The sequence below is a fragment of the Haliotis asinina genome, chromosome 3, assembly GCF_037392515.1.
Source record: "Haliotis asinina isolate JCU_RB_2024 chromosome 3, JCU_Hal_asi_v2, whole genome shotgun sequence".
Taxonomy (NCBI): domain Eukaryota; kingdom Metazoa; phylum Mollusca; class Gastropoda; order Lepetellida; family Haliotidae; genus Haliotis; species Haliotis asinina.
This window is the reverse complement of record NC_090282.1, coordinates 85599921-85609706: the sequence shown is the minus strand read 5'-3', so window position 1 is coordinate 85609706 and position 9786 is coordinate 85599921. Positions and strand designations below refer to the sequence as shown.

The following is a 9786-nucleotide window of genomic DNA, read 5'->3' as shown; positions in this document are numbered from 1 at the left end:
AACTAAAGGTAGATCACCGGATATCTCGGTGACTTACAGTAATTTGTCTACCTGCATGGACCCGATCTGGATTTACATGACCTTTTGTACTGCTGGCAATAGTAGTCAAATCTAGCCATATTTGGAAACCACAAAAATCACACGTTTAAAAAATCTGGTATGTTTGCATTTACTTAAGTTCATGAGGTAGTAACTGTTTCAGGACAATACTTTTACATTTTTTCAACATCCTTTGAGGACAGAGACGCAAGCAACCTCAGTTGCTAATTTAAACTACCAATTACAAAAGAAAAAATAACAACAACAACCCTCTCTGCAAAGAAAAGCTATAAATCATGGCACAAAAACAGATAAATACGTTATACATAAGAGTGATTGTAACCTAAGTATGAACGCGCGAAACAGGAGACGAGAGTGAGTTTTGCCTACCACTATTGAAGAACATCTTCCGATACAGACTATAGAAACTTGGCGCATGCGCATAGCATGTCAACATGTAAGCTCGCTATCGTCAGGGATACTCTACAACCTCTATAAAGGCTCCCTGCTATCGTTGAAACACGAAGTTTACGGGTAACATGCCCATTAATATATAAACGCATGATCACAAAAACAGTTACGTTTATGTGTAGGGAAATTATCTGGGAGTAGATCGGTATCGACTTTTCAGTCAAAAACCAAAAACCACGGGAAGCATATGTATAAAATCTCAAGAAAATACGAGGGGTAATCGGCCGCTAGAATCTGAATAGGATGTATGAAAGTGGTGTTCTCGGCCGTGATGCAGGGTCATGTCTTGACTGTATAGGACCGCATCGCGGCTCTCGGATACACTAGCGCTTAACATATTCAAACACATTCTATCGCTGTTAGGAACGTGAAGGAAGATTAGTTAAAGGGAGGTAATTCTAATTTGTTGACATCACCAAGAGCTCAATGCAGAGCATTGTAAATTTCTTCAAAAATGCAGTTCCGGCGAGAATGAATGAAAATAATTCTCCACCGGAAAAGGCATGTAACGAAGAAAGTACTACCTCCGCGGATTTAGAGAGAAACAGAGAGTTGAAAATACTCGAAGAGACAATTTATGGTGAGATGATGACCTGATTTCGAATGTCCTTCAGTATTCGTTCACAGTTGCTGAATGGAGACTGGGTTTGTTGTATCACTGCTGGTGACTGTCTTCTCTGTTTTCTAAATGATAATGATCAAATTCTACCACAGCATGTTTAACCAATAGGTTACCGGAGACCAGATCTTGAGTCTTCCTAACAGATATTTCTTGTGAACGCTCATTATCATTAGTCTACATAGCAGAATATTTCTTTCGAATGTTGTTATTTTATTTCATTTCTCAAATTTTATTATGTTTACCATACTATATATTTTGATGTTAAGGATATGATCAGCTTGAAATCTCACCATCCTTACTTTGTCAGGTAAGTATCAGTCATGAACAAGGTGTAACAGCGATTGATATGTTGTAATCATGGTAAGTATATACTTGAAAAGTTTGAAACCTTAGTCAGAGTAGGACATTCATTGATTCAGATATTATCCGTGATGTGAGAGATCCGGAGAAGCCGGAGACTTTGGAAGAGCTGAATGTGATATCAGAGGAAGGTGTCCATGTGTCCCGACTCCAGGATGGTCAGGTACATAAGAGTGAAGATTTTAATGGATATCAACTTCTTTATTATGAGAACACAACGTTTTGGAGTTAATGCTTACTCCTTCATCAGGCGAATGAGAATGGGGTACAGAGCTATATTTATATGTACAGGTAAACAATAACAAAGTAACAAGTGGAATGAGTTAACAAAAGCTGGAAGCCAGTATAAACAAGCACTGATAGGGAGCCGACAGTTATGATAACAATGATGGAAGCCAATGGTAAGATTATGTTTACATAACACAGATGGGGATTAAGGACGATGTACATGATTGGGGATTAAGGAGGCCAATGGTGATGACATACACATGATTGGATGAGCATAATGTACATGATAGGCATGATGATAAAGGATGTACACAGGTGGATTGTGTAAACACTAATAAATTGCATAGACGGAATGTACACAGATAGAAGAGAATAATTTATCAACAAGTCCCAGGCACTTGGTAGGTACACTCCTTGGTCACGGTTGATTGCTGGTTTCTGTCTCCAGATCTGGATGGCCTCTTGTAGTTTCCTTTGGTCCCAGTTGTTGTTGCTGGTAGATAGTATCCTAGTGTCCTCCCATCAAACTGAATGTCCAGGGTTCTTGAGAATGTGTTCAGAGATGGCCGATTTCTGGTTGAGTTTGCTGACGGAGGTCTGGTGTTCCTTCATTCTGGTGTTGATTGGTCTCCTCGTTTCTCCAATGTACAGGTCACCACAGTTGCAAGGGATCTGGTAGATGCATCCTCTCGGGTTAGGGTGTTGACAGCTAGGTCCTTTACCGTTGGCTTTTAGGTGGGTCTTGATGGCCTTGCCGCTGGAGAAGGTGACATCGATGCCGACTTTGGTCTTGATGAGGCGTGATATCTGATGGCTGATGGCGCCAAGGTAGGGTATGGTTAGTCTGGTGGGAGATGGAGAAGGATTCAAGCGGGGTTCTCGGTCCTTGAGGGTCTTGTTGATGGTGGCTGTGACGAATTGGGCAGGGTAACCGTTGAGTGGAGTGAATGTCTTTCTGAGGTGCTCCAGTTCACTGTTTAGGGCATCAGGATGACAGAGGGCTTTGGCACGTCTGGTGAGGGTGGTGATGATAGCTTGCTTGATCTGAGGATGGTGGCAGGAGTTATAGTGGATGTACTGGTCGGTGTACGTTGGCTTGCGGGTCGTTGAGGTGGTTGAGGAGATCGCTGGGGCCGTTGTCATTGGCGATGGTGGTGAAGGTGTCGTCTTTGCGGTACCAACACAGGGGCTGGAACGGAGCTGTGGAGAGGGCTGCTACCTAGAAGGAGGTCATGAAGCTTTCTGTAATGAGAGGAGAAAGAGATGAGCCCATGGGGAGACCGTGGATCTGCTTGTATATCTTGCCATTAAGTGTGAAGTAGGAGGTGTCAAGGCAGCTGCGGGCGAGGTTGATGATGCTATCTATGGTGAGGTGGGTGTCCAAATCATCTATCCTGTTGGTTAACTTGCTGCGGAGGATGTCCATGGCTTCTTCTAGTGGGATGTTGGTGAAGAGGTCCACGATGTCGTAGCTGACCATGGTGCCCGTGAGGTTGGATTCTTTCAGCTGGTTGACGAAGGATGGAGAGTCGCTGATGTAGGACTTGCCATCTTTGCCAAATGGAGCGAGGAGACGTGAGAGGAACTGGGCAGTGTTGTAGAAGACTGAACCTCTTGAGCAGACTAGGATCCGGGCTTTGGGCGGGTTCTTGTGTATCTTGATGGATGTATGGGGCTTGGGAGTTGATAGGGTTCAACTGGTTGAAGATGATGTCGTTGATTTCTCTCTTCTTATGGAGGTCCTTCAAGGTTTTCTTGTGTTGTCTTCCAGTCTGGCCGTCGGATCTTTCTTGATGTTGAGGTATGTGGTCTATTTCAGTTTGGAGATGGTCAGAATCACAGATAGATTTGGCTCGTCTGGTCAGGGTGGAGACAGTTGCACGTTTGATCTGGGGGTGATGGTTGGAGAGGTAGTGAATATACTGGTCGGTGTGGGTGGGCTTTCTGTAGACGGAGAAGATAATGTTGTTGGGGGAGTTCTGCAAGGATACATCTAGAAACGGTTGTTTCTGTTGGTCTCTTATTTCCATCGTGAACTGAATGCGCAGGTGCTGCTTGTTGAGACGGTCAAGGAGGATGGCAGGGTGATATCAGGATCTAGGATGGTGAAGTTGTCATCCACCTTTCTGTACCAGCAGAGTGGTTGGAAAGGGGATGTAGTCAGGGCTGTCTCTTCAAAACTGGTCATGAAGATCTCGGTGATTAGCTGTAACAGAGGTTAACTCATGGGAAGCCCATGGATTTGCTGGTAGATGTTATCTTGCCAGGCGAAGTAGGATGTCTGAAAGCAGCTAGAAACTAATTTGACAATGCTGTCTACTGTGAGTCTTGTGTCAAGGCTGCTGATACAAGAGTCAAGTTTGGCATGGAGGATGTGGAGGGCTTCATCAAGTGAAATGTTGGTGAACAGGTCTACAACGTCGTAGCTAACCACTGTGCCAGTTATATGAGAGTCTGAGCAGAGTCATTGATGAAGGATTTACCTTTTTTGCCTAATGGTGATAATAATTTTGAGAGGAGCTGAGCAGTGTTGTAGAATACCGAACCACGAGAGCATACACGTATTCTGGCATATGCATCATTACATTGTGTATCACCATGAGCTGAAGCCTATGACTGTAGGCTTTGAAAAGTCACATCAGTGGTACTCCACATGCATTGGTTTAAGCCACTTTGGATGACAAGAGAATGAAATGATTGACAGAAGCTCATTGACACAACACCGTTGGCAGTTTACTGGGATCAGCAATGCAGCATGAGGTGACAAGGCACTTAAGTGTGTCCAGGCAGACCATCTCAAACCCACGCACAAACTACAAAAAGACAGGGAGTGTTAATGACAGACCCAGGTCAGGTCGACCTAGAGCTACCACCTCCGCCGAGGATCGCTACATCTAGTTGAGACATCTTCATTCAAAGACCATTGCCGCATCATCCACAACAATCCAAATACCTGGACTAGTTCAGATCTTTGACCAAGTCTTACGCTGGCCTTCTGCATCACCCAGTTTGTCCACCATTGAACATCTATGGGATACACTTGGTGCCAACGTAATCCGCCACCTCAGACACCACAAGAACTGCTGACAACATATCAGCAAAATTATCAAAACATTCCTCAAGACATCACTTGCCATCCCCTTTCCTCTTTGGGTCACCACTGCTATGCTGTTACTGATGCTCAAGGTTGTCACACAAGATACTGACATTTTACTCTGACCAAGTGGCTTTCATAGCGTTGATTACACAATGCCCTTTCATAGCCCTCTGTGGTTTTACCAAACACTTCCTGGATAATCATGTTTTGGAAATTTGTATGGTAATGATTTCACTGTAATGGTACAATGATGTCATGTTTGAATCAGTTATATGCTCTTAGTAAATGAACTCGAAAACAGCATGTCACATTTCCTTTTTATGAAGAGTATATTTACTAGGTGTTGAAAGTAACATTTGCCATTCTGTATCATTTGCTGAACTAAAAAGATACCATGTGCTTGGAAGATAACTCTACCTTGTGGAAAGACTGTATGTAATGATGATAAGTGCTGACTATATGTGAACAAAAAATCAGATCAGCGAAACACAATCAGAGTGTTCGCATAGTTAAGGTCTATATAAAAAAAAACAAAAATGAGGCAAGTTGATTTTATTACCTGGAAAAGTAGCAAGATTCTTTGCATAAATATGCGCCAGTACTAGCACTCATCTGTTGCAGCACCAATAACAACTGCAATGTGCAATGATCAGTGTGTATCCATGTCCTTTTCCTGTGCTGGGTGATGGTTTCATCAATTGGCTAACTAAGCGAAATATTGTGATGTCAGTTTCAAACTGCACTGTGTATCTAATCCTGCTCCCACTCTCATTCTGTTAGTACCATCTACTGATTCAAGAACCACCTGTTGCTACTGTTGTGGTATATTAACATTATAACGCTGAAATTGTCTCTTTTTCCAGCTGGACATTTTTATCAAAGAAGGAACCCATTCCACTGCTGATGAAAGTAAGGAAATGTATTTTTGAGATCAGTTTAAATATCTTTTCTCATTAGATTTGTTTACAGAGAACAATTTGTAAGATAAATAACAGAAGTTTGGCATAAGTACAGTTATCTGTTTCTTTCACATGCTAAAATGCATCAAATCTAGCATCACATGAAATCGTGTTTTGTCCATTCCCAATATACATACTGCAGTGATGCATTATTACAGAACATTATGCAGTGAGTATTGTCATGTGGCTTCCTGCTTACTGCACATATCTGTTGTGGCCTTCACTGAAAACGTGTCAACCAAGTGTGTGGGTTGTCCAGACAACAATGATAGAAAGCTAGACAGTATTAAATAATGTTTATGATACTTCCTAAAAACAAGGTCTGCAGCAGCTTCATTCTGTTGGCACAGAGAAAAGAATCTTCATTATTTTGCAGTCAGGAGGTAAGCCCATATTAGGTCATCACCATGGAACACCATGCGTGTAGCAAGCCATTGTTTCCGTGTGAGCGTGCTGTGGTACAAAGGTTCACATTTAGATGGTATTGAGGGCTTGCCCAGCCCTTTCAGTAACAGTCATGTGTAAACCCAGGCTTTTATTTACTATTGTGGCTAGGCCCTGAATAGCTAGTCACAGAGCTAGTCATCTCAGATACCTACAACTATGTAGGGATGTTGTGTTGATGTTGTAGTCAACAAGCAGATCAATGACAAGGAGAGAATAGCTGCTGCCATGGAAAACCCCAACCTGAGGGAGCTCATCGCCAAGTGCACGGAAGAACCAGATGATACATACTGACACATGCAAGATGATACATACTGATACATTCAAGGTGATATATACACTCATACAAGAGGATACATAGAGAGATACAAGATGATACATCCATACAAGATGATATATAAACGCATACATGATGATACATAAAAGCATATATGATGATACGTAAAGGCATACAAGATGACACACCCTTACAAGATGATACATACATGCATACAAGATGATACGTAATGGCATACAAGATGATACATACATGCATACAAGATGAGATGTGTGTGCATACATGTTGATACATACAGCTACAAAGTTAATACATAGATGATGTAAACTGGGATATAAGGTGATACATACAAGATAAAAGATTGAAAACAAACTCACATGTACAGACTTGTACAACTGGTGTATATCAACATAGGGATGTTGGATGATGGGTATTACTAACATTAATGACACAAGGTGCTCAACTGGCAGGTAGCTGGTCAGTATTGTACTCACTTTCTTATTCTTATCAGTTCAGTCATGCTCTGTGTTTCAGACATCCTCGATATCTCCAAGGTATACGTTCCGATAAGTCTCCACTATACCCTGGACGCATTTACGGGTCGGCCAGATAATTTTATTACCTCCCTTTGCTGGCTCCGCATTTAGCCAATCAGCAAGGCTGCCGTTATAACCGAACTTGCCAGTGTTCAACAAAGGTAGCAGTTGCAACTGCGAAGGTGTGCTTGCCGTGCGACTCACAATTTGGGGAAATCATACAGACAAATTTATAGGTCCGAAACGTTTTTAAAAACATATGCAAGAAATCCATCTCTCTCTCTCAGAGAACCTCTGCATGATTTGTTTGCCAAGTTTAATTGGTTAGATAATTTAAAAAGCGAAAGTGAGTTGTGATTGGTTCGCTCAAATTCCCATCGTAGACGCCTGATTGGATAAAAAGCCAACCAAGGGAGGTAATAAATTTATCAGGCTGAGCCGTAGATGCATCCAGGGTATAGTGGAGACTTATCGGAACGTATACCCTGGAGATATCGAGGATGTGTTTCAGAATGCTGTGCATTAATCTGGTTTTAGCATTTTGATTCTATTCTGATTCTGAATATTGAATCAGAATAATACATACTGTTTGTAGTAGCATATGGGCATTGATTTTAATGATGTACACAACTATAGAAACTATAATAAACAAGATGTATATGTGCAGGTTATATGTTATACTTCACTCTGTACAGACCTAAACAACCAATTACTCTTGTATAAACATGAACGATCTCTCACTGTTTCTGCCCAACAGTGATATTGGACTCCCATTTACATAAACTCTGCTATACTATCTCTACAAAACTATTGCAAGATGTAATCAGACTGGCAGTGATCATCCAATATAACACTGTAGAATAATTTTCATGATGTGTTTACAACTGCCAATAATAGAGTAACTATTTTTATTGCATTCTGTTCTTTGATGTCTGATCAGGTATTAACTAAAAACAACTTAGTTTGAAGAGGCCGATGTGCCATTAATAACAATTCATCCGATTGAAAATCTGTCCACATGAATCATCCCTACTCCCAGAGTGTAGTGCCAACATGCATTAGGGGTCTTTTGTGAATTTGTGTAGGTGTGTTTGTTTGAGGACAACACAGTGAAATACAGACAAATGTTTAATGACATCATAGGTTACCTATATTGGCTTTCAGCCTCGTCTCCTGATTACCTCTCTATGATAGTTCACTCAGATGAGCATAGTGGATGTCAGTTACAGCTTGCTGAAACTATGATTATACTCTGAAATGAAAAGTGCATGATCTCATCTTCCACAGATTTACTGTTGTGTACAAGGACTGGAATGTATGAGAGATTGTTTATACAATGTATCGGTCTGTGATTAAATACAGTTATATAACCAACTTGCTTTGGGTGTGATTCTTGCCACGTAGCATTAAAACACACAGAACTTGTCATAATTCCGAGATGCTGCAGCACAGATTTCAGAGTTGGCAAGAACGTTTTCACTGTTTGAATCTTACCTACCATGGATAGCTTTTATAGTTTGAGAAAATGTTACAATAAGATTGTATTAATGTTTTCCCCCATTTCACTGATAGTAACACCTTTACAGAAGGCTGAGAAGGTTTTAGATATTCGTTCTTGACTGATCCCTAAGAGGTAGTGCAAACCTTAACTTTTAACAGAATTCCCTGACTTCTATAACAAGAGTTGTCTCCCTTCGTCTGTTGGAGGACTCCGTGGAACAATCTTTGTGCACATATATACTGAGTTCCCTGCAGTGTCGAAAAGAGAAGGGTCTACTGACACCATGGTGATACATGTACCCTGTGGTATACATGCAGGCATATACTATGATATGTACGAAAGGTTCCTTCCGTTCCTCAATATTCTTTCTTCCGTAGATAAACAAAGGTAATATTAAGTGGATCAACCCTAAGTATTGCACTCCAGTTTTGGGCTTTAAGTTATTTTTGTGAGTCGTCTTGTAATTGTTGTGTTAAGTTACGTTAATAATTCTGTTATGTATCAATACACAAGTAATATATGAGATGTGGGGAACGGGAGGGACTCAACCCTATATGTACACTCTTCAAAAAGGAAAGAAACGCACAAGGCCAAGTATATGTATTGCATCAATTCAGTTTACTTGCTGCTCATGTTTGGACTCGAAGGAGTGATGAAGTCGGTGGCCAGTGACACAACCCTTACAGATGTCACTGCCCGACATCACCTTGGAAGCGATTGCACAAATCCTCGGAGGCTTTGCATAAGGAATTTTTCGCCATTCCTCCTGCAGCGCTTTGGCAAGTTCTGCTGTGTCTGAGGACGATGGTGACGTTTATGGGCGCGTCGATCCATTTAGTCCCAAAGATGCCAGATCGACTTGGAACGCCGGAGAAGCACCTTGGCAAAACACGTACATGTTACACGAGCAGTGTGGAGTCGAGTGTAGTCTTGCTGAAACAGTACACAGTAGCGGCTGAAAAGTGGGAGAGGGTGAGGTCGCAGGATTTGGCCGACGTAGCGATTTACTGAACGATTAACTTGAACCACCACTAGCTCTGATCTAGCCGTGTAGGACATAGTTCCCCACACTTTCACTAAATCCGTCCACCTGTCGAACTCTAAACGTTCGCATCGACGTTGTCTACCATCCCATCGTTGCAGGAAGAATCGCGAGATATCGCTGAACCAAACGCGTTGCCAGTTCCTCATGTTCCTTGCCTGTACCTTGTTGCATCTTTGGATACCTCGTTGTCGGCGTTGTCGTGTTAGG

At 41.8% G+C, this 9786-nt stretch overlaps 1 protein-coding gene across 1 annotated transcript; it reads left to right on the top strand.

Moving 5' to 3' along the window:
• Window positions 1–894: 894 nt before the first annotated feature.
• Window positions 895–8407, top strand: LOC137278652 (cytosolic iron-sulfur assembly component 2A-like). Its single transcript, XM_067811152.1, has 4 exons — window positions 895–1090; window positions 1552–1655; window positions 5681–5726; window positions 6408–8407. The coding sequence occupies exons 1-4, from the start codon at window positions 937–939 to the stop codon at window positions 6512–6514; spliced, it is 411 nt and encodes a 136-aa protein (XP_067667253.1). The 5' UTR covers window positions 895–936; the 3' UTR covers window positions 6515–8407.
• Window positions 8408–9786: the final 1379 nt, after the last annotated feature.

Excerpts from the sequence above, each read along its gene's own strand:
- LOC137278652 (XM_067811152.1), top strand. The coding sequence starts at position 937 with ATGCAGAGCATTGTAAATTTCTTCAAAAATGCAGTTCCGGCGAGAATG. Across the intron at positions 1,091-1,551 it reads ACTCGAAGAGACAATTTATG|ATATTATCCGTGATGTGAGA; the intron begins GTGAGATGATGA and ends TCATTGATTCAG. Across the intron at positions 1,656-5,680 it reads CCCGACTCCAGGATGGTCAG|CTGGACATTTTTATCAAAGA; the intron begins GTACATAAGAGT and ends CTCTTTTTCCAG.